Source organism: Prenolepis imparis, unplaced genomic scaffold (genome assembly GCF_030444845.1).
Source record: "Prenolepis imparis isolate NDT839.2.m4 unplaced genomic scaffold, iyPreImpa1.0 SCAF_1, whole genome shotgun sequence".
Lineage (NCBI taxonomy): Eukaryota > Metazoa > Arthropoda > Insecta > Hymenoptera > Formicidae > Prenolepis > Prenolepis imparis.
In genome coordinates, this window is record NW_028141159.1 from 23,456,118 (window position 1) to 23,481,860 (window position 25,743).

The following is a 25,743-nucleotide window of genomic DNA, read 5'->3' on the forward strand; positions in this document are numbered from 1 at the left end:
TAATAAAGAAGGCGAAGAGGGAACATTCTTGCGCAATCTTATATAATATATAAGAATAGTTATATAAGGATGAAAAATACATAGAAATGAGAATCGCATGTGAAAGGATGCAGGCTTTAAAAACGTCGCAGTGCGAGTCACTTTGCGGGTTTCATGAAAAAGCAGCATATTATATTATAAAACATTGTTGAAATAATCAAGTAGTGTAAGATAATTAATTCATCAATCATCATTATCAATAGATGTGATTATATTATACGTCTATGATTGAAAATTTTATGTTGCAGCAACAAATTTTTATGTTGTACCGACATTCGTAGTCGTTTCTTGAAGTATAATTATTATTCGTTTATACATATATGTATGTTTAAAGAAAAAAAGTTCTAAGACACGATAAATGTTATCCCCCCCCCCCCTCCGCCCTTCTAATATAATATTTCGAAGGATTCGTACATTTGATCGCAAATATTTACGAGTATACCGGGTGTCCCATTTTAAAGGACCCACTCAAATATCTCAGAAACACTGCGTTAAATCAAAAAATGTTTCCTACAAAAGTTGTAGGGTTTCGAGAATAAATTTTTTAAATGGAAACCCATATTTTTTATTATAACATCTTTTTCTACTAATTAATTTGAACACCTTTTATCTGAAGCATTTTTTTATTTTCTTCAAAATTTACCTTCTCACCTTCACTTGACCTTGGAGATGCCGCCCAAGGTCAAATGAATATTACTATGTTATGTCCCCCCGAAACTCTACAACTTTTGTAGGAAACATTTTTCGATTTAACGCAGTGTTTCTGACAATGAGATATTTGAGTGGGTCCTTTAAAATGGGACACCTGGTATATATATGTTGACCTTTCTCCATTTTTTATTCTCGCGCAAATTTTTCTTTTCTTTTATTTTAATTGTCCGATTTATTTCAAAACAAGTTTGTGCGAAGGTACGTCAGTCAAAAGCGGCGCATGATAAATCGCTACGCGGCCCTAATCCGACGTATAATGTTCTCATAATTTCGAACATGAATGGACAGAAGTGCAGACACCTAGATGCAGGAGAATGCACATGTTGCGTACGTGCGTTCGGGAGGGGACATTAATTAATGTCAGAATCAGAGCATCAGATTTGACGCTGTGCCGTGAGAAACAGTGCTCATTTATCCTTGCTCTGTCTCCTCGGCACGTATATTGAGAAATTGAGTTGAGAGTTGAATGAAAGTGAGCGCTCTATGACCGAACGTGTGATCAAATAATTAAGATTGTATACAAACAAATAAGGATTCATCTATATGTATACATATTCGAGTAATGTTTCTATTTTTAGAATCATTCCCGGAATTGAAATAATTGAAATGCGAATTCATTGAAATAATGAAATAATTGAAATAATTGAAATTGTTTTTAACAAATTTTTAATAAATACTTGTAATACATGTATACATATATACATATACAGAGAGAGAGAGAGAGAGAGAATAGGAGAAAAAATATATTTATAAATTTAATAAACACTTACAGATTTGAAATGTATAATTCTGTCTGATATAATTTCAATTTGACAATTCATATATTTAGTTAAACGAATTATAGAATAAACAATAAAGGTAGGAAAATCATATAAATTTTACAATCACCACGATACATTATACACACAAACTCGTAAACATAATATATTTTATATATTAAATATCATTGAATATTGATTTTAAATGTGTCCTGTTTTTTTCAAATTGTGAATAATACGGATATATAATTTATTTATTTATTTATTTATTTTTCAAAACACCGACAATTCGGGAACAAGCAAAGACATTCGGGAAATTAATTGTGCATTATCATTCGTTGCAAAACAAATCATTTACTGAAAGGCACTAATAATTAATGAGGTCTTGGTCAGTGGTATAATCACGATGCGCGTATTTCACAGATAATGGTAATACCTATACATATATACATACACGTATATACATACACATACGATAGCAGTACTTGTACGACTAATGTCATGTCCGGCTTGCACCGCAAATCGAGCTTATTGTTTGTCGCCAGAGTACAAAACTGATAATATATATATGCGAGAATAGCAGTTTCTATTGTAAATAATATATAATGTATATCAGATATATATATATGTTGAATTACTAAAGTTTCAAAAGAGATATATTGTAGCATATACTGAGAGAGTAATATTTTTTTATTTTATTACTGTTTATTGGACCTTGGCTTTCTAAACTTACCTAACAAAGTCTCTCTTGTAACACAAACTACACATCAAATATTTGATTACTTTCAACATCGAATGAAATTTTATTATCTCGCTTGATATTGTTTTTCTTTGGTTTACAGTATAACATAAAGAAACGGGAAGAAATACAGGAGATGCCACAAGAAGAGCCTAATCCTCTGATGCGAAAGAAGAAAACGCCGGAAGAACTAGCGGCAGAGGCCGAAGCCGAGGATGAGGACGAATTCACCAGTATGTAATATTCACACATAATTTCATTTCGACATATATCTAATAAAACTATTTTAATAAAACAAATTAGAAAAATCGTTTAAACTAAAAAGAAACGTAAAAATATTTTACTATTTATATTTTAATATTTTACTAGTTTTCGATTTATTTTTTTCATGAAAAATCATTTTCTTCTTTGTTATATCATAATTATTTAATCATTTTGCAGTAAAATTATACTTTTACTTGGAAATTTACTTAGCGCGATATGAACAAGAATATCAAGAATTTCTACTTTTTCTCTTTCAGAAGAAATTGTCTTAAGTTTCTTTTAGAAACATTTGATTACATATGAATAATATCACGAATAAAAGAGTATGTTTCACGGGGATGTAATTCAAACTGAAAAAATTACATGTTTCTTAAAACCTATATAAAAGTTTGCAACTATGTCAATCTATTGATTTTCTGCGCATATGTGGAATACAGTTCTCTCTGTAAAAATAAAACTTGTTCTAATTTTGCAAATACGACACTGCAACTATTTTCCATTTTATTATTTATGTAGGCACTGAGAGAATGTTGAATCATTTTCGTATTAATATGTAACGTTCAAATATATTTAATTATGTATAGTTAATAAATTGTTATTTATTATGACGCACGTGCATACACACATACACATACACCTAATGTATATGTGATACATATACATATTTATATACATATAAACAAGATATTTGTTGCAAACTTTTAGAAAAATCAGTTTTAAAAATATAAAAATCAATATCATTTTTTTCTTATCAAAGCCACATTATAAGATGACCTTTCTTCTACAAGAATTTTATTCAATATGTATATATGTACGAGTGCGTTCTATTTTATTTGTAATTCGTATAACGACAATTTTAATTATTATTTTCATTTCTATCATATAAATGTTTAATTGTAACAATTTTTAAAATTCGCAAAAAATAAATTTTGTGCATAATTACTCTTTTCCTATATGTATAACATTATTGCCATGTAAATATACGTCATATGTTTTTCTTTTTCTTTTTTCTTTGTAAAGATTGCATATGGAAAGAATTATAATCTTTCAAATCAACAATTTTCTTCAATAAAATTTTGTTTCTATTAGAACGTAATCTTTTTTTTTCTTTCTTTATTCTCTTTCTTCTTTCTTTCTTCTTTATATTTTATTCGATAAATAGGTCAACCTTAGACAAACAAATTTTCATCGACTTGGTAATTATTTACATTAGAGCAGATCACACATTTCACTAGAATAAAGTATAATTATTTTTTTGACATTATGTACGCTTAAAAAAGAATATATAATTTGGGGGTTTTGTTCCTCCTCTGCGTCCCTAACCTAATCTCAAAAAATTTTAACCCCCCTAACTCATTTCTAATTTTAAATTAAAATTAGATTTGGGTTGTATATATAAGTTAGAATTTTTTTAAGAGAGAGGTGAAGGGAATTTATACACCATATACAGAGTGTTTCTAAATAAGTGCGAAAAACTTTAGATGATTAGTTTTGTCGAAAATTAAGGGGGGGGAGGTTCATATAAACATATACTCCTATATCCCTCCCTGAGAAGTTACACTTCTTCAAAAGGGGAAGTAAAAATTAGGTTTTTATTTTTTTTCTTGAAAACAATTGATTTTACAAAAAGAAATAAAAGAAATAAAATGTTTCTAAAAGAATCAATCTTTCTAACGTATGTTTTTAGATGATCACATTCCGGTTCGTTAAAAAATTCTAATAAAAAATTGAATAAGGTTGTTAGTTTCACCCCCTTATAACGACACGGGAAGATTAAAAAAATATTAATAAATATCTTTTTCACTAGTGGAAAATATCCACCAAATTTCATTTCTTTAACTTGTCTAAAATTTGAGAAAAAAATTAAAAACCTAATTTTTACCTCCCCCTTTAGAAGAATGTTCTTCAAGGAAGGATATAGGGAGAAATATATGTTTATATGAAAAACTTCCCTTAATTTTTGACAAAGAATCATTTCCTAAAATTTTTCGCACTTATTTAAAAACACCCTGTATATATTGTGTGTGTTTGTATGCGTGTACTTTTTAGTATTAAGGCTCCTGGCTCCTTGCCGACCATGTCGAAATCGTGACGTCAGAGGCGAGAAAACACACGCTAAAATTTCTTAGATGCCATTTCGAAATAAAAAAATATTTCGATGAAACAGCACTTCAGATGGCTTTAGCACACTCTTAAAAAACCCCGAAAACTATCCTTTTCCCTTTATAATCAATCAACAGCTGTAAAATGTAATATTATGAAGCCCAGTCCGTCTGGTCTTTGCACATGCGCAGTCATTCCGCATGTCAAAGTCTGATATCTCGATCATTTTACAGATGTTGATTGATTATAAAGGGAAAAGGATAGTTTTCGGGGTTTTTTAAGAGTGTGCTAAAGCCATCTGAAGTGCTGTTTAATCGAAATATCTTTTCATTAAAAAATGGCATCTAAGAATTTTCAGCGTGTGCTTTCTCGCCTCTGACGTCACAATCCAATATGGCTCCGGTGAGCACCCAGGAGCCTTAATGTCAGAAAATTACGTTCTATATTAATTAAATTTTCGTTAATAACTTTTTAATAGACTATAAGCGACGGTTAAAACCTTTCGATAGTTGCTTAGGATCGCGTCCTTAATAATATATATCAAGATCATTGAGATCTGCGAAATCGGCCTTAATGTAAATAATTACCTCGACCTTTTATATCTTATTCCCATTATTTTTCCATTCAAGTCTTTACTGTACTATGTTTTGTTAGGCATGTTTTTTCCCCTTTTGTTTCAGAATTGAGAAATACGATAGAAACGCAGGTGAACGAGCTCAAATCGCAAATCGAAAGTAAGTGTAGCCTCCAATGAGCCTATCGTATCGCGCGGTTTGCGAGAAAGATGACGACGATGCCGTACGTCGTCGTCGGAATCGCGTCCGTCTGTCATCCCCTGCTGCCGGAAGGAATAAAAAAGGGAGTGGTAACAAAAAAGATGGGAGAAAGAGAAACGATACGATGCCGAGTAGTCATCAGCATTGGACACATCGCCGTGTCGACCAATCATAAATTGATTCCAGATCCAGCAATCGATTAGTCGATCGTTGTTTTTTCCAAAAGCAAAATGAACGAGGACGATATTTATTTCCCGCGGAGATTTTCAGGAGATTCCTAAAGGATTTTTTTTTTTTCATTGCCGTCACGTTTGGATGCAGCCTTTAGAAATCAAAAGTGACGATGATGATTCTGTTGAGAATTCCGTCTTGCATGAAAATTACCGGATCAGAGATAATCGAGAGGGAGAAAAATATTATTTTTGCAGAGAAATACGGAATGAAGTTTCTCTCTCGCATACAAGGAAGATTAAAAGTTATAAGATATTGAGAAAATTATAAATTTACTAAAAAAAAAAGAGAAATTGAAAGAAACTTGAAAGAATGTTGGTAACTAGAATTGTGAAAGAAAATTACAAACTAAAAATAAAAAACTAACACTTAAGGAAGAATGCAATACTGGAGAGAAAGAAAGCTTCTCAAGAAGTATCAAAATCTAACAAGAGAAAGTATAAGTACTAATAAAATTAATAAACACAAAGTATCAATTAAAAAACGCAAAATCTTGGAAGATAACCTTAAATAAATAACAATTATAAATATTTCAACAAAGACAATTAATCAAATAGTCGAATAAACTGCTGATGTATATTTATACAGTAAATAAAACAAATTAGGAAGAAATCTTTATATAAATCAACGGAATGAGAAAAGAATGAGATTGGAAAGAGAGACTTGTTAAGAAAATATATCAAGATTAATTCTTTCTCACGATAAACGACTATAAATCCAGAATCCACAAGAAAGATGGACATAAAAAAATTCTCGATGAATATCCTGATATTTCCCTGTCTAGTGCACGAAGAGACGCAAGCATTGACGACATTGAAGAACAAAAAAATAAAGCCAAAAATCATTAGAGAAAAATCGACACACAATTGATGATTTGCCGCCTTGAAGAAGCACGAAATAAGTGAGAAATATGTTTCTTGAAAGAACAAGGAAGAAGAGAAGATTGCATATATAGACCAACTAGTGTCAAAGGAATTAGAAATCTCAAAATCTAAATCTCATCATGATTAGAATCAGCAAACCGCGTGACGAGAAGACGGAAAAAGACTTCCAGAGGAGAGCGAGAGCGAGATATATACGATCGAAATATTGTGATGGAAAAAAAAAATTCAGAAGACAAGAGTGATGATGATGTAAATGATGACGAAGAGAGAAAGGGAGAGAATGCTGGCTCGACCAGAGTGTGAGTTTTTTATGTAATTGTTGCAGTTATATAAAACCAAGTGCGAAATGACGTTTTATATAGGATAATTAGGTGTTCTGTAGAATGTGTTTAGTCGTAGTGTAGCTTATAACGCGAATCAATTAAATCTGGTATGGCAGGAGTGAAGTATCCAACTGTAGATACTGATGAGTTATTTTCTATTTATAGTTCGTCTAGGTATTCTACAGTTACAGAGAATCTTTGGCGCAATTTGGCCGTGGTTTGAATATAATCAACCATTGATTATTGGGGGAAATTAATGAGAGATTTATCGTTTAATGATTATATCAGACGGTTTCTTTTTCCCTCTAGATATTTTATGGAATATCTAGTTATTCTATGCTCTAAGATCGATTGTCGTACACACCACGAACGTTTCAGGCATGTTAATTGATTCTCTCGAAGAGAAATGGCGCGACGTTTACGTTCCATAGGGGAAATCCTGACGAATAGCAGTCTCGGATAAAGATATATGATGGTTATTATCATACATAACATTTCCGAGGCGAAATAATTTTGGAACGTCTTTGCAAAATTTTCCGGGGAGGGGAATCATCGAGGCTTCTTAAATTTCCGACAACTAATAACACGTTTCGGCGCAGGTATATTCGATAAATACTATTCGTGCGAAAAGAAATGTAATGGCATTTTTAGGAACTCGCTACGGTTAGTAAATCGGATCTACTTGGCTGTCAAATATAAAAGAAAATATCGGACCCAGTCGGATATTGGAATATAAACCTCAAAACTTCCCTATTTTAGATTGTCAATTAACAGCTCAAAAACGTACTCGTCTCATGCAAAAAAAAAACTGTATACTGACATTTATACCGCTACACACATATACAATCTGAATTAATTATCTCTGATTTATCTGCTATGTATCTTTTTATGGTATTTATAAACTCTTCTCATTTAGACAGTAATTGTCGCAGCTTTTGACTATAAAACGACGGCTTTCTCTCTAGTTATGCAAATTACTTCCATCATGATGTAAAAAGACAAGATGTATAATAACATCACGCATAATAATGGCTGGATGTAAAAAATCTTGATATTAGAATGTGATACTAATAAAAATGTTAAATTAAAGGTAAAATTTGCAAAAATTATATATGAAGAGAATTTTAATCCTAACATTTTAAGGATTGATATCAATATTGGCATAACTATAACTTAATTTTTTAATTATTTGAAAAATCAATCTTATCTTATTATATAATTATATATCCAATGAATTTCTGGGAACATTATATCTTATCAATAATAGATATAGCTCTCTATTTATACAATATAGAACAAATCGGGCAAATAAGAGTCAAAATGAAGAAAACTCAAAAGTTTATCTTCAGTATAGTTTAATTATACAAATAGATTTCGCGATTCTATTTCGAACCATCTTCACCAAATGTCAAAGTTTACATAAAATTAGAACATTAACGTTAAAAATTTCAGACTATCTCTCACTTCAAAATTAATGTTCTAATTTTATGTAAATTTTGACATTTGCTAAAGATGGCCCGAAACGAGAACGAAACGTTTTATTTAAACTACATTGAATATATATATATTAGCGCTTTGATTTCTGCGCTCCTGCTTTTATTAGCCTGACATTCATTCTACATTACATCTTCTCTTTCTCCATAATTCTTTTGCAATAAACATCGAAGACAGATATCAACGAATGACTTACGTCGAGTTCATGATTCATCAATGTTAAATAACAAATTTGAAATTTAAATCTGCTGATCTGACTTGCACAGGAAATATGAAATAGATTAACGATGAAAGAGATAAAGATGATAAAGTAACATCTGTCAATGACAAATTTTTTTTTTAATTATGCAGTTATGCTCTTTAATCGACAAATAAATCAGCAAAGAAATTTTTAATTTTCGCTAGTAGTTGGCAACGTTTTATGGTCAAAAGTTAGGACCCTTTTAGCATCTCGAAGATCCAATAACAATGCATAGCATCACCTGGTCGCGCAGCATACGGCTCTCGGAGCAAATACAGGGTGTCCCAGAATTAGTGGTACACCTGTTAATGGCAGATTCCTGGGATCATTTGGAGACGATTTTTCCTCAGCGAAAATGTCGAGGCACCAATAATTTTCGAGCAATTGAAAATAAAGGGGTTTTCGCAAACTAAGCCTTGTGGAAATAAAATTTAAACAAAATCATATTCTTCGGTTAATTTCAGGTAGAGTTTACTTTAATAGAATTTTAATTTAAGGCTTAATTACAAAGATACACGATGACAAAAATTGGGAACATGCAGAAAATGACGACCTCCCTCGACATTTTCGCTGAGGAAAAATCGTCTCCAAATAATCCCAGGAATCTGCCATTAGCAGGTTATACGGTAGGTCTGGGACACCCTGTATATGCTTGCAAATATCACGTGCTCGAAAACGCAAGATGCAGAAAGTGTAGCTTCTTATGCTCGTCATAATGACGATAAATCTTTACGTGCATATATATATAAATAAATATATATACACATAAATATTTATATATATATATATACACACATAAATAAAGTAGGTAAATAAATAAAAAAAGACGAAAGAAGCAAAAAAAGAAACGTACGCTAGCACGTTAAGTTTTTAGAAAGAAGAACTATTGAGATAGTGAAAAAAAAATAAATAATAATAACTAGTTGTGTGAGTTATATAGTTGCTAGAACTTCGTTCGACGACTGTTTTAACTGTACTTAAGAGAAGAGGGCGATATGACGAAAGGAAGAGTTCTTATTATATTGTTATTGTCATTATTAGTAATACGCTCTCTTCTAATTATTGTTACGAGCCGATATTTAAAGGCAAAACTTCGAGAGCGCCACGGAAACGATTATCGCAAACCATGGAAGATAACTATAGACATTGTTCTGCTATTCAAAAGCTGAATAAGATTTAATTAATTAAAGAAATCAAATAACAAGAAACAATATCAAGAAAAGATCGCATAAAATTTTATTAAATTTAGAAACCAGGAAGAAGAAAACCAATACATATAAGCCAGGAGAGGGTTATTGGACTTGTTTTTGTTTTCTAAATTTTTGAAATTTTTTTATATAGAATCTTTTCTTATATTTTTTTAAACATTCCGTTATATATAATTTAATGTTTGTGATAAAAAAATAATCTCTAAATATAAGAGTTATTGTTCTCCAAGTTTATCGCATTAATTTAATATTTAATTGTAAATCAAATTTATTTAATTACACTGCTTAATAATTAACGTTAAAATATCTTTGAATCCTTGTTTCTGTTTTCTATATCAGAACAAATTTTATACACCAAATCTCTTTTAATATTTTATATGTTTTATTAGATAGTTAAGACTCCTATATATTATTAGATTCTTATTTTTATATTAAATATGAGTGTATAGACAATTGATAAGCTAAACAGAGCATTGACTGCAAGCGTCAATCAATGTGTGACTTAAGGATATACATATTTATGTGATACTCTTCTCTCACTTATCGAAACTGGAAACTTTGTAAATTTAATTTGCATCAATCAATTCTATCATCATACAGAATTCTATATTTTCCGCATCTATTGTGTATTTTTCAATTTACACGCGCACGCGCATATATACATACGCACACATATATACATCCGCATACATCATGAGAATTTTGATACATCAAACTGCATCCAATTTTTGATGTTAAATATCTAACTTGCATTTAATTTTATCATTGTTAAATATCTTTTATTTAATTTTTAATATTGAAAATTATATCTTCAAAATTTTTTCTAATATAATTTTTTTTAAAAGAATTAAAAAGGCTTTAAATTTATATATTTAGAGCGCAATAATTATAGAACTGTCTTGTACCATTCATACATATACATATATATATATATATATACATTCGAAATACATATGAAATTTGTGTGCGGCAAGAAATGGGAATATATATAAAAAGCGAGAGAGGGAAAGAAGTTTTAATATATACATATTATAGAACAATTTTTGTACGGGAGACGGAGAGAAGCAAGATGTATTTTCTTATTTGGAAACGTTAAATTTTTTTCACATCGTTTTCTTAATCCTGACGGAAGTAAGATAGTAAGATAATAAATTAATGCATTCGTTTCGTAAATAATAAATGACAAATAATAACGCGATAAATTTGTTTGAAACAAACACAGTTTTGATAAGACAATATCAAAGTAATTTTATGACAAGTATTTATTTATTTTCAATTTTAATGTGTTGGTTTTTTAATCATCTTGTTAAACGTTTTCTAATTTTTCGAACTTAATCGATAATGGAATTTTGTGGATAACTTTCAAGTTTTTTATTATGTAACTCAAAATGAAATGAAAAAAGTTTGTTATCTGAATTAACTCGATACAAAAGTTAGATTTCATAAGACGTGACAAATCGGAAAAATTTAATAATAAAATAGAGAAATGACTACAGATCAGCTGAATGTTATTCTATTGGCTTATAATTTTAAAAATAATTATTTTAAATTATCATCTATTCTAGAGATGTATAATCATTCAATTTAACTCCACTTTCTATCTTCTTCTTAAACTTAAACTTTCTTACTACTTAATGTTTCCGCTTACAAACTCGATATTACAGAAATTTTACTTTCTATTGGCAAAATAAATAAATTTCTAACATTTTAGGAATTTTTAAATTATTTTAATTTTATTTGCATTCTATATTTCTTATTTTTTTCACATCTTTCTCTTTCTTATCTTTTACTTGTTTCGCTGTTATCTCTTTACCTATTTTTCTATCTTTTCTTCTTATTCATATTTTATATTTTAATCTTGTAATTATATTCATATTGTGTTTTAACTGTATTATTCATGTAAAGAGAAAGAAAGAGAGAGAGAGAGAGAGAGAGAGAGAGAGAGAGAGAGAGAGGGAGAGAGAGAATAAAGGGGGAGGGGATATCAATAATTTTTTTTCCAAAACCAATAAAATCCATAGTAAATATTTAGTAAACTCTTTGCTTAACAAACAATTTGATTTTGATTTTTGATTGTGTTTCTTTAAACTCTTCTTTTAAAAAACATGTTTTTTAAAAAATTAATAAAATAAAACCAAGTATACAAATAAATCAATTAATAAAAATAAGAGAATGTCTTTAAAATAAGAGAATATTCTAAAAGAATCTGATCTTATATAAAAAATATAAATCCGAGAAAAGACGGGGCTGCTATCCGTGGATTAATTATCATTAAATAAACACAGCACTATTTTACGAGCATAAATAGTCAGGAGGACATTTCGCGCGCTCTGCACATTCATTCTATACTTTCATTGCGAAAGACCGCGAACTTTCTCCCGCAATTCGCCGAAACAACAAAATCACCTTTTTTGAAGATCACGAAGTTTGATGGCGGTCAAAAGTTTCGGAAAAATCGCTGACAACGCGCTACTATTCTTCCTTTTTCCTCCTCTCAGTTTTATCCCTTTCAGCTCTTTCTTTCTCTCTCTTTCTCTCTCTCTCTCTCTCTCTCTCTCATGATTTTTAGAGAAGAAAAGTCCGTCATTCGATGCGACTCCGCAGCTGTTTGCCCGCGAAAAGCAAACGAAAAACTTTTCCTTCAGCATTTGACTTACCCCTATTCCCTTTTCGGTTTTGCTTGGGAGACGGATAAGTATTTTCATTAAAGCTTTCACGTAAAAATTTGATTTGCAATTTTTAAAGGCGCATTTTCAATGAGAGTGATTGATGTCCAATCACAGATTAATAGATGAAAAAAATTAATCCTTTCTCAAAAGATTATTGAATACATAATACCATAAGGGATGATCAAGCAATTGCTTGTGATTATATTTGTAATAAAATGTCATAGACAGGAAATTATATTAGCACAAAATTTGTAGCAAATTTTACTTCTCATTAAATTCATACAAAAATCTGGAACAAATTTTCTTTTCTTCACTTTAGTTGATATTAATTTACTCTTATTAATATATTATATTTTTTATTTGTTTAAAATTTTTATTAGTTCATTATTAATTATCAATTTTATTAGTTCATTATTAATATTGTATTATCATCAGCTAATTATTTAGTAATTAATATTATATTTAATTAATTAATATTTTCTTATTTAAATTAAATGCTAATATCATTTCATAAAATGCGAGTTTATTTAAATACGAGGAAATTAATTGTGAAATTAACTGTGTCAGATCGCAAAAGTGTTCTTCATATATTTTAGTTCAATTAAAACTATTTTTTATTTATAATATTTCTCTCTCTCTCTCTCTCTCTCTCTCTCTCTCTCTCTCTCTCTCTCTCTCTCGCTCTCGCTCTCGCTCTCGCTCTCTTGCTCGCTGGCTCGCTCGCTCTCCTGTTATATACTGTTTTTCCATTTTTTAATTTTTAATAATGCAAGAAAAATGTCAAATGGCAATTTAATCTCCAACGATTCACGCACAAGAATCAATGGACGATATAATATCCAGAATGCAGAGAAAAAACAAGAAATTATTTTTTACAATATATTCTTGACGTGCATTCGATATGTAATCTCTTTCATGTATCTATCGATGTGCATGTGGAATCTTTGCTCGACTTATCGTGTCTTCTTCTTCATCAATGTCGCTGTTTGATTGGTCATCTTCGTCGCACAGCTTATCGCTCTCTCGTCTTACTATTTGTCTAGCTAAAGATCTTCGAAAATTATCCTGTGATGGGTAATTCGTTCCGCAATTAATCTCAAATGGCGCAATCAATATATGTATAATATATGATGTGTCTACCACAATTTCAAAAACACACTAAAATTTGTCGTGCGTTTTATTCGAGCTATAGTTCCCGTGTACAACTCTCTCTCTTTTACATTGTATTTTATTTATTCGTGAAATTATGAATAAAAAGTATATATAATAACTCTATCATATAAAATATATAAAAAATAAATATATAACAAAAATAATATATTTTTTCATTTTAATCTGCTTTATTAATATAATTCTATATTATTAATTTTATTTATAAGCTTATTTGAGTCATAAAATAATTTAAATACGTACTTAGTATTATTATCATTATTGTCATTATTAGTATTATAGTATTTTAGAATCGTCATATATATATATATATATATATATATATATATATGTATATATATTTTTGTTACAAAAAATTTATAATTTTCTGAATTTTCGTCAGCCTTTTAGAATTTTAAAAGATACGGATTAATATAATCAAAGAGAAAAAATATATATGTATATATATACAAAAAGATATCGCATGCATATATGTGTACGTGTATGTATAATATATAATATGCATGTGCAAGTGTGTGTACGTACATATACACATATATCTAAATATTTTGTTATCAGAGATAAAGAAACAAACGGACAATGAGATCATTTTCGAAGATCTGATCTCGGCCGAACTTTATGCTCTTTCCTCTATAAATCATCTTGCACGTTTAATTACCCTAATTAAATCTCATAACTACATACGATAAAAAAAATTATATTTTTATTTTATCGTCAAATTAATAACATTGGCTAGATTATATTTTCTTTCAATTTTCCACATCCCGAAAAATTTCAGAATCCGCAATTTTAATATATATAATTATGCACAAAAACGTTTCGTGCAAGTGAACAAATTTTTCAAGCTGAAGTGGAAATCTTTTATTTGCGAAAACAATTTTTTTTATAAAAGATTTTATTGATTTATAAGCTTAAATAATATTTTCCGAATTTTCGGAGTTGTGTAGTTATGAGTTTTGAATTAGGACACCGGTATATGGTGTGTGTGTGCAATGATATCGCTATTATATTCTTCAAACATCCTCGCGATGTGCAGATTCAGATTTTATCCGAAGCGATGTTATACTCAAAGTCAATTAAATACTCAATGTAAATCGATTCATGGAAGATATATGCATAGTTTTTCTCGTATAATTTTCGATACATACTATGTATTTATCCGCTATAGATGTGTGAACCACACAAGTATATCCATGGAATTGATTAAAAATTGTGCAAGCGCGAGCATTAATTTTTCCTAATATATCAAAATTTATATTAAAATAATTCTTATTTATATTTATATTTATACTTTAATATAAAATATATTAAATAAAATTTTAAGATTTATTATCCTTTATATTATTTCCATTTTATAGTCATTATAATGACTTATATATAAAATGATCGACGTAATAATAATAGAAGTTATTATGAAAATTACATTAAAAAGTTATTACAAGTTCAGGAAGAACGGAGAGATTAAAATTCTGAGACAAATTCGTTAAATTATAATTTTATTAAAAACAAAACGGTTAATAAAAAATTTAAAAATTTCGGTGTATTTCTAATAATCATTAGAACATTGAAATTTCTTAGAATTGAAATTTTAATGCTCTCGCTTGTATAAAGAGATGCGGCGATACACTTAAAGGACCAGGAATGTTCCCCGGAACAAATTTTAATCAACAATTAAAAGCGGATTGTGTAATTAAAACCACGTCAACACACCCAATAATTTAAATCTTCTAACGAAAAAAATAGATAGATTCATCATGACTGACAATGAGACGTTATCCTTGATCTACTTAATTGTAATGACCACTTAAACCGCAGTAATTAACAGTGACATAAAATATTTTGCTTAATCGCTCTCTCTCGTCTCACTTATCGCGACTTACTCTCCTCTAATCGTAATCACCCTGCATTAATCTCTGTGTACTAATTTCTTAGCTGCTATCGTTCTAGAAAACTGTGTCTCTACATAGCATTTAAAAATATGGGAATAAACATTGTGATAGAATGTATGATTAAATGTATTTGTTTTCCATTTCTCTCTAAAAATAAGAAGAAAATTAAGATTTCTGCTACTTAATGCGTTACCTTTCCTTTTTAATTATATTTTATTTTTTGTTAATTTTAAATCATCATGAAGAGAAATATGAGATTTACATGTTTTTAATAAGAAATCTTACAATTATTATTATTAATGTAAATTTTCGCTTACTTCATATTAATTGATACTTCGATTTAAAATTGAATGAACAATTTTCACAATTTTTGATTCCCATATTACGTAAGATGTGTGTGATATGCATGCAATCTTCGTATGTCGTAACGATATGTCATTGTTGCTATTCAAAGAACATGAATGTAAACCTGAGTGAAATGCATCGATCAACTAATGTACTTGCACTTATCCGAATTTCACACATATATATTATCATGTACCAAGTACATAATATTTTTTTCTCTCTTGATCGGTTTTGCTTTGCTTCTTTAAGCTACTAAAAAAGTATTAAGCTCGATATCAAAGAAATAGATATGAAATATATCGTGTTCCGTTGTAAGTAATGTTGCCAAAAGCCGAGGAAAGCTGTTTCATTGGATTAATATTTTCTGACATTTTTGATATTAAAAATATTTGGAAATGATTCATTTAATTAAATCTAAAACGTGATTAAATTAAAACAATTTGAATTTTATACGTCAAGTGCAAAGTTTAAATAAATTTTGCTAAACTGATTGATGCATTCGCCAACTTTTCTTCGAAGTAATATAAAATAAAAATTGTTTTTCACCCTCGAGATATATATATTTTGACTAATTTTGAAAAATATTAATTATTTAATTATCAGAGAATTACAATGATAAACTGATAATTAATTTGTCAGATAAATAAGTAAACTCGCGCAACATTTACGAGTAGAAAAATAAAATTCATAAAATTTTACGAAAAATATCAATATACAGCGAATCGTTTCACGATAACTGTTGAAGGAGTCTGGAATCTCGAGGGCGAAAAATATCTTGCTTACATCGAAATATCGTTGTTCAATGGAAAAATCGTATGCTCTTTCTCTCAATTCCTTGGAAATGAGATGCAATGTAGTGTACTTTCTTCTTTATTAAATATTTAGCTATCTCTGTGACTTCTCTAGTAGTATACTATCACTTATGATATATAATTACTCTTACATGTAACGCGTATATATGTCGTGTGCATTGCACCCTATTTCTCTATTCTATACCTAATAATCTATGTAGTGAAATAGAGGAAAATATGGCGCGTGTAAAGTAGAGAAACATCGGAGTGTCGATGTTATCGCTGATGCTGATGTTACTGCTGACTAATGTCGTGTGTCGTTGTTATTTCTTAATAATCAACATTAACCCTAAACAATATAAGACTGTTATTTCTCCAAGAATATTACAAACTCTATATAAAAATATATAAAAATATATAAAAACGTTAATTATAAATTATTATTAAATATTAATACTTATTATGTATTTATTATTATAATTGATAAAGATATATTATTCGTTTAATATCAAATCTAATTATGTTAAGTAATAAAATAATTTCTTTGAAAAAAAAAGGTCAATGAAATCAGATGTCTATAATATAAATTATTAGAATAGAATTTACAATTAAATTGTAAATGTTATATTGTTTAGGGATAATAATGCTCGTCGCCATGTCGCTAATACGAAAGAATCGTCGGAAAATTTCTGCAATTCGAAGAAATTTTCTGCACGACAGCTTGATGTACTAAACAGTGAAAATGAAAAAAAAAAAAAAAAAACTTAATCCTGACGCATCTCACATTATTATCTTGCGTCTCTCTCTCTTCATTTATCCATCTCATTAATTATAATCATCTGTCGCTTCAATTATAATCATGATTTATTATGAATTGCAAACATAGAGATTAGAAGAAGCGGTTAGAAATAAAAATTAGAAACTCATATACATAGAACTCACAAATTATCACATTGAAATTTGTGTCGAGTTTTATTACTCGCTAACAATCGCTTATATTAAGCTTTATTAACATAAAATTGAATCTCATTGTTCTACCTTCCATCTCACGTTTGATCTTTTATTAATTTTAAAATATATTTTCTTTATTAAATTATTATCAAGTATTGTTACTTTAGAATAGAATTAACAAAAGTCAGATCTTTATATTTATCTAGCATAAATTAAACACATACATGACTACTATTGCCATTATTTTAAATCTTTATTCTTTATTCCTAATATACCTTTTACGCACGTTTAATACTTAAAATAGATTATACTATTTAAATTTGATCATTAATTTCTATTCCTCTGTCATTATTTCTTAATCGTAATTTTCTGACATTTTCAAAAAAGAAAAAGAACAGAAAAGTTTGCGTCTTTTTCTCTATGGCCATACTTGTATCTCTGAAATACTCTCGGACTTGCTCAAATTAATCTTTAAATTTGTCTCCCGTGCGTGCTGCATAGCATGTAGTATCTACTTACAAAACAAGTGCATAACTTTTCCACACACTAAAGAATCTAACACTTTTCGCCCCCTTTTTCCTTCAGCCACCCTAAGCCAATTTCGCGCGGCACGTGGCACGTGATATATATACTATATACATACATGTCAAAAAAAAAAGAGGAGAAGATACAGAAAGAGAAGGGGAAACGAGTTAAGCTTACTCGATGATTCGTGTTTTTCGTAGATTTTCGCGTGATGTGAAAGAAGAAGAAAAAAACGAAATACTCTCGAAAAATATATAATGCAAGGCTCATCCCGCAAATACTTCGACGTACTGAATATTTAGCTAATAAAACGATCCATCTATCGGCTGATCTACCGTGAAGTGAAGTTAGTTTTTGTCTCACTTCGTGACTTGGAGGGAACATAAACGCGCAGATGATTGATTATATAGAATAATATAGATAATCCAGCAAATTTAATTAACGATTATCATTGCATTTACTTATTGTTAGTACAAACGCCGACGTAGAGAATATCTAAAAATTATGGCTTATATGTACGATCAAAGTAGGCAAGTAATAGAACGTGGGGTGGGTATGTTCTTTCTTACAAAAGAAAGAAGAAAGAAAACAATGCAGCTACTACTTTCTATACACTTGTCTACTCGCATTACGTACATACATATATACACGGACACGGTGATATTTCGAATTTTCTACGCTGTACTTAGACTAAATACAAATCGTATTTAACTTCAGCAGTCACGCAAGAAGCGTCGAGGCCATTAATTAACTCCCCTTCACTGATCGTAGACTACGGAATCTCGTTGATCGCTCGATCGTTCCTCGAATCAATTGTTTCCGTCGATGTTAAAGTCGTTCAAGGAACGATTCCATGCCGATCATAGATTGACGATAGAGCGGATAAATTTCAAATGTGATTGGTTCGTCGAAGAATAAATAGGAAGGAGGAATGGAATAGCGAAATAAACTTGAACAAGTTTACTTTGCATTACACATTTATATCTATATTTCAGAGAAATCTTAAAAATCTTGAAATTTCAGCATTCGATCTTAATATCATAAACAATTTCCTATATGTCATTTTTTACATATTATTATTTAATATATTATTTTATATATATATATATATATATATATATATATAAAATTAATATATTAAATAATAATATGTAAAAAAATTATATAATAATATGTAAAAAAAATATAATAACTTTTATCGAGTGCAAAATATATATATACTCGATAAAAAAGTTAAATAATTGAATAATTTAATCAACCTACACAAAAAGTGCCAATTATTTTTCTTGTTAACAAATTTGAAATTTCGATAAGACTTGAATTTTTTTAAATGCAAATCGTCACTTATTCCGTTCCTCCGTCTTCTTCGTGCATCTAATAAACAGATACGAATCCTTCTTAATAATCAAGACAACTGTTAAGAGGATGGAAAAAACAGTTAATAATTCGTAAAAAAAGAAGAAATAACTTCGTTAAGTCGCAAATAGCGGCGAAAATTTTAAGGATCAAGGCGGCAGACGGTTATGTTTTTCTCATGTATATAAATTCTCTAGGAAACATCTCGACTTACATTTTAACTCGTTATCGTTTTTACAATAATAGTTTTATCGTGAATGAAACCGCAACAGAGAGCGAATACGACAAAAGGGAAGTTTACAATATACGCGCGGGTTTCTCACTTCCTCGAGACGCGACATTCGTGTTTTGAAGGAAAAAGTTCCTAAATAGGTCCTGTTAGGTCATAGATAAAGCCTTAAATAAACTTCGAGGACCCTAGAAACATTTTGACACACACACATAGGTCTTTGATATATATAGGTCTCTCGACACAAATATACCAGGTGTCCCATTTTAAAGGACCCACTCAAATATCTCATTATTAGAAACACTGCGTTAAGGCTCCTGGTACCTTGCCGACCATGTCGGAATCGTGACGTCAGAGACGAGAAAACACACGCTATTTTTTTTTAGATGCCATTTCTAAATAAAAACATATTTGCATAAAATAACAATTAAGATCTCTTTAATACACTTCTAAAAAACGCCGAAAACTATCCTTTTCCCTTTATAATCAATCAACAGCTGTAAAATGTAATATTATGAGGCCCAGTCCTTCTGGTCTTTGCACATGCGCAGTCATTCCGCATGTCAAAGTCTGATATCTCGATCATTTTACGGTTGTTGATTGACTGTCAAGGGAAAAGAATAGTTTTCGGCGTTTTTTAGAAGTGTATTAAAGAGATCTTAAGTGTTATTTTATACAAATATGCTTTTATTTAGAAATGGCATCTAAAAAAAATAGCGTGTGTTTTCTCGCCTCTGACGTCACGATTCCAATATGGCCGCGGTGAGCACCCAGGAGCCTTAAATCGAAAAATGTTTCCTACAAAAGTTGTAGGGTTTCGAGGGGGACATAACATAGTAATATTCATATGACCTTGGGCGGCGTCTCCAAGGTCAAATGAAGGTGAGAATGAATTTTGAAAAGAAGAAAAAATATTAGGAAAATAAAAAAATGCTTCAGATAAAAGTTGTTCAAATTAATTAGTAGAAAAAGATGTTATAATAAAAAATATGGGTTTCCATTTAAAAAATTCATTCTCACCTTCACTTGACCTTGGAGGCGCCGCCCAAGGTCATGTGAATATTACTATGTTATGTCCCCCTCGAAACCCTACAACTTTTGTAGGAAACATTTTTCGATTTAACGCAGTGTTTCTGAGATATTTGAGTGGGTCCTTTAAAATGGGACACCCGGTATATTAAATCCTATTACTAAATCTGAATCTTAAGCGAATTCTCGGATCTACGAATTCTTATATCCTTGGAAATGTAGATTGTTAAACTCTTAGATATTCGCGCATGCGCGTCTCTCTCTCTCTCTCATAGGATTTATATATAGATCCTCGAATTCCTAGATCCGAGGATTCGTCAAGTTTTAGATTCTGTGATATAACACAGATTTCAAGATATATTGAAACTTTTTTCGTCACAATTAATCTCGTCAACCGAAATATTAGTATTACACTATTCGAAAGTTATAATTTATTCGTTGAACAAATCAATTGTTTTCTTAAATTGATCGATATGGGATCTCGAGGAACGTTTGGGAAATTCGCCAACACCGACTTGGCTATTCAGAGACAACGACACAACGCATTATAAAGTAATAATGATAATTAACGTTAATCGATTATACTATATACGATCACTCACATCGCGAAAGGTGATGACGATGATGATCATTTTGTACAGGTTTGTCCACCAACTATCACATTTCTCTCGATTTTAGCGGGACAAGAAGGTACTATGTACAAATGTTTGAATGAAAATTCCTCTTTCCCCTTTTTCCCTCCCATCCTTTCTCTCTCCCGACATTCAAACAAGAGTCGTTCTCCTCCATTTTCTCTCTAAAATTATGAGAAGCATGATAGTTCAGGGACACTTGTAACTAGAAAAGTTAGGCGTTAAACAAGATACATCATTAAGAATGAAATTAACAAACCAAATGTGGTTAAGATGAGTAGGTTAGTAGGTACTTTAGATTTATATATAAAAGAGTGCTAAGAGAATATTTATGGAAACGAGAGAGAGAGAGAGAGAGAGAGAGAGAGAGAGAGAGAGAGAGAGAGAGGGAGAGAGAGATTAATTGATTGATGAATGAATTGCGAAAGGAAAAGTATTAAAAAGACTCCGCATTTTTCGACTGCCATTCGAGTTAGGAATGATACGTTATACCAACATGTCCGAGCGAACTTGTGCGATGTTTGTAGGAAACGAGTTATTGTTATTGCCGCTGTCATCGGAATCGTATATACAAGATAGCTAGATCAATCGCATTTTTATCGATTTGTAGAATTTTTATGGGAATAATTTCAGATTATAATTTCAAGAATTTAATTTAATTAACATTATATTTCCTTATCCTCAAATATCAAATTAACTTTCTATAATTTTCAAAATTTTCAATATTATAATATTATAATATTATAATATTGAAATATTATGATATTATAATATTATAATATATTATAAAAAATATATATTATAAAATAATAATATATATTATAAAAAAATTTTTCAATATTATAAATAACCAAACCTTTTCAAAATCCATTTCAAATTAAAGCTTTTGATTTAAGCTTAAAGACTATTCAAAATTGTTTAAATGTAAATATGAAATAAACTTTTGTCGTCTAACAGCAATTTCAAAGATTTATTTTCGATTGCTTATATAAAAAAAAATATATTGATGCCTTGATATTATTGCTTGCTAAATGTTTGCCAAAATTAATTTAATATTAACAATAAAATCGATGATTAGGTCAAAAAGAAAATGTCATTGATCTAAGATCGCCCTGTATATTGTTGAACGTTGCACTTACTTTTTAGAATTTATTATTATTATTATATTAAAAATCGCATTTTTGTAAACGTGATCACTTCTTAAATGCGTGAAATTATTATATTAACTTCGTAATATTGTACAACAAACATTTGAACTGTACAATTCAAATGTTTGAAGATTGTATAAATTGTTTTAGATTAAAAACTTGTCTAATGTTGATTGATATTAGTATGTTTCTGTTATTATAACCTATTGGAGTGCTGAACCATCAAACAAGTTGTCACAATTGTGGAATAAAAAAAAAGATGGAGAAATTTATTTAACAAACAAATTTGATGAAGAGGAATTTAAGAGAGAGAGAGAGAGAGAAAGGAGATGCTAAAAGTATAGCAAAAAATATTGAAATTAAGAAATGGGGGGGAGGGTAATCTCTCTCTTTTAATTTTTAGAATTGAACATTATCGCGCGCATGCGCAACATTTTGAAGTATAATAAAGTATAATAAAGAATAAAATTATGAGAGATATAGGGATCCTCAACAGGTTATAAAACTGTGACAAGCTTCTTTGACGGTTTTAATAGAATCTTTTGCCTTATTCAATGTTAATAATTGTCGTATTTGTTCTTGACGGTAGCGTATGTTCGATATTGTTATTGCGGACCAGACTCTTCGTCATTTCTTTAAACCGAGAAGCAATACTATCGATGCCTACAATTACTATTATCAATCGAGTGCTTAAGTAAATAATGATCAACCTCATTCCGGGATTCTAATACGAGGTTATTGACCAACTTTGCTTTCATGTTTTATGTTTCATATTATAAAAAACTATTAGACACATTTCACTCTAAAATATATATATAACGAGAAACAAAATTATAATTTAACATTATAATACTTTATCACATAACATACATACATATATACATAGACACACATACGCAACATGTGTATGTATGTATATATGTATAGATATACCAGGTGTCCCATTTTAAAGGACCCACTCAAATATCTCATTGTCAGAAACACTGTAATATTCATTTGACCTTGGGCGGCGTCTCCAAGGTTAGTGAAGGTTAACCTTAAGTGAAGGTGAGAATGAATTTTGAAGAAAATAAAAAAATGCTTCAGATAAAAGTTGTTCAAATTAATTAGTAGAAAAAGATGTTGTAATAAAAAATATGGGTTTCCATTTAAAAAATTTATTCTCACCTTCACTTGACCTTGGAGAGACCTGGGAGACGCCGCCCAAGGTCATATGAATATTACTATGTTATGTCCCCCTCGAAACCCTACAACTTTTGTAGGAAACATTTTTTGATTTAACGCAGTGTTTCTGAGATATTTGAGTGGGTCCTTTAAAATGGAACACCCGGTATATCTCTCTCGAGAAAAATAATATTTTATATTATAATAGTATTTTAAATTATAATATTATATTGGTTATTATATATTGAGAGAGAAACTAGAATTCTAGGATTAACAGCGAAAAATCTGAAAACTTTCGTGACAACTTTTCGCAGAGAGAGAGTGAGAGAGAGAAAGAGAGTGAGAGAGAGAGATAGCGAGAGAGATCTATAACATCTCCGCAAAACAAAACTGAATATTTTATTTCAGAAATGTTATGATAAAAGGAGAGAGAAAAAATGAAGAGATAATTGCATAAAAGATTAAGCTTGGGTTAATCTAACCTGTAACTTGAGATATCTTAAAAGTAAATCTGAGCTTATGTTCTTTTATTAGCAGATATCTGCGAAAAGGTGCCCTTAAATTAGAACGATTTAGAATAAAATTGTTTGGGAATTTTAGCAGCATCGAGTAGAGAGTGAGAAAAAAGGAAATGAACGAGAATCGCACGAAGCTTGCTCGGAGTATGAATGGGAAGGTCGTGAATGATCTAAAAAGCCTGGACTTTTAGGAAACTCGCGAACAAACTCATCGGTTTGTAGAACCTTTCGCCATCGTGTTTCCCTACACTTTTTTCAATCTCTTGGGTTTTTTGCATCATAAAATTAATAATCGAGTTCCGAAATGTATGAATCTTTAATTGCTGACATATTTTAAACTTTAATTGGTAAACCAAATCTTATATTTTGTTATAGAATCTGCAACGTATTGAATATCTTGGTAAAAAATATTAAGAAACTGTGATTTTATTAAATTCACTTATAACTTTCTGATGGCCTATTCGAATCTGTATTCATGTGATATCTGGCAATTGAATTTAAAAAGAAATTTTATTTTTTAAATATACAAGAGCGTAATAAAAACAGAACAAAATACGTAATTTAATTAAATGCATACGTGTTAATGTTCTATCTTTTATTTTCAATAATATTTTAATCGAAAAGTTCCAATAATACGAGTGTTTCTCCAAGAATCCATCAAATACATCGCTCGGATAAATATGTAGATGGAGAAGGATTTTACTTTGAGCAAAATAGTATTAATGTAAACGAATAAATTGTATTAAAATTTAAATGAATTCTATTTATACAAATTTAATTGTTAGATCATTCATAACTTGTGTGCATCTTTTGCTTTATAAAAGACCAGAAATTCTGAAATTATCGCGTCAGAGAATTATTTTGCGGATGAAGAAAAGAAGATTGAAGAAAGAACAGAGAGCGCTCGCGTGAACAAAGGAAAGCAAAGCAAAAAAGATGAAATAGCAGAGGAGTAAAACTCTTGTATAAAGTAGCAGTGCGTAGCGGCTAATCTAATCGATAAAGGAATGACACAAACGGATTTATTGTTGAATATAATAATAATGTATTATGTAACATTAAAAAAAAAACAAAGTAAAAAAAAGGAGAAAAGAAGGAGGCAAACGATGATAATATTATATTGTTGTTAGATATATATATTATATATATATACATATATGTGTATATATACATATATATATGTATGTATGTATGTATATAACTCTTAGGTATTAAGTAACCACCCAACATTCACCCACACAAGTATACACTCTCGCAGGATATACAGGGTGTCTCGAAAAAAAATGTATCCCAGTAGAGGAGACGCTTACTGCTCGAGTAAACTTTACGTTTGTTTTTTTCTAGCGATTCTAATCCGAAATATTTGTTGAAAATTAATAAAAAGCGAAAATATATATAACTAAACGCATTTTATTTTCTTATTTCATCCAATACTTCCCTCACCAGATCCTACATTTGTGACAAAAATTAAAAATAAATATTCTTCTCTTCAATGAGCTCTCTATAATACATCTTTCTTCTCGATAAACTATTTTTTAAAAAGTCAAAGTGAAAAT

At 29.7% G+C, this 25,743-nt stretch overlaps 1 protein-coding gene across 3 annotated transcripts in view; it reads left to right on the forward strand.

The window, feature by feature from the left end:
* Positions 1–25,595, forward strand: part of Cpx (synaptic transmission protein complexin) — a 214,107-nt gene extending 188,512 nt beyond the window's left edge. For all 3 annotated transcript variants that reach the window (XM_083039196.1, XM_083039202.1, XM_083039211.1), the window contains 2 exons: positions 2,351–2,480; positions 5,295–25,595. In XM_083039196.1, the coding sequence (XP_082895322.1) occupies positions 2,351–2,480; positions 5,295–5,368 (204 nt within the window). In that variant the 3' untranslated portion in view covers positions 5,369–25,595. The remainder of the gene's footprint in view (positions 1–2,350; positions 2,481–5,294) is intronic.
* Positions 25,596–25,743: the final 148 nt, after the last annotated feature.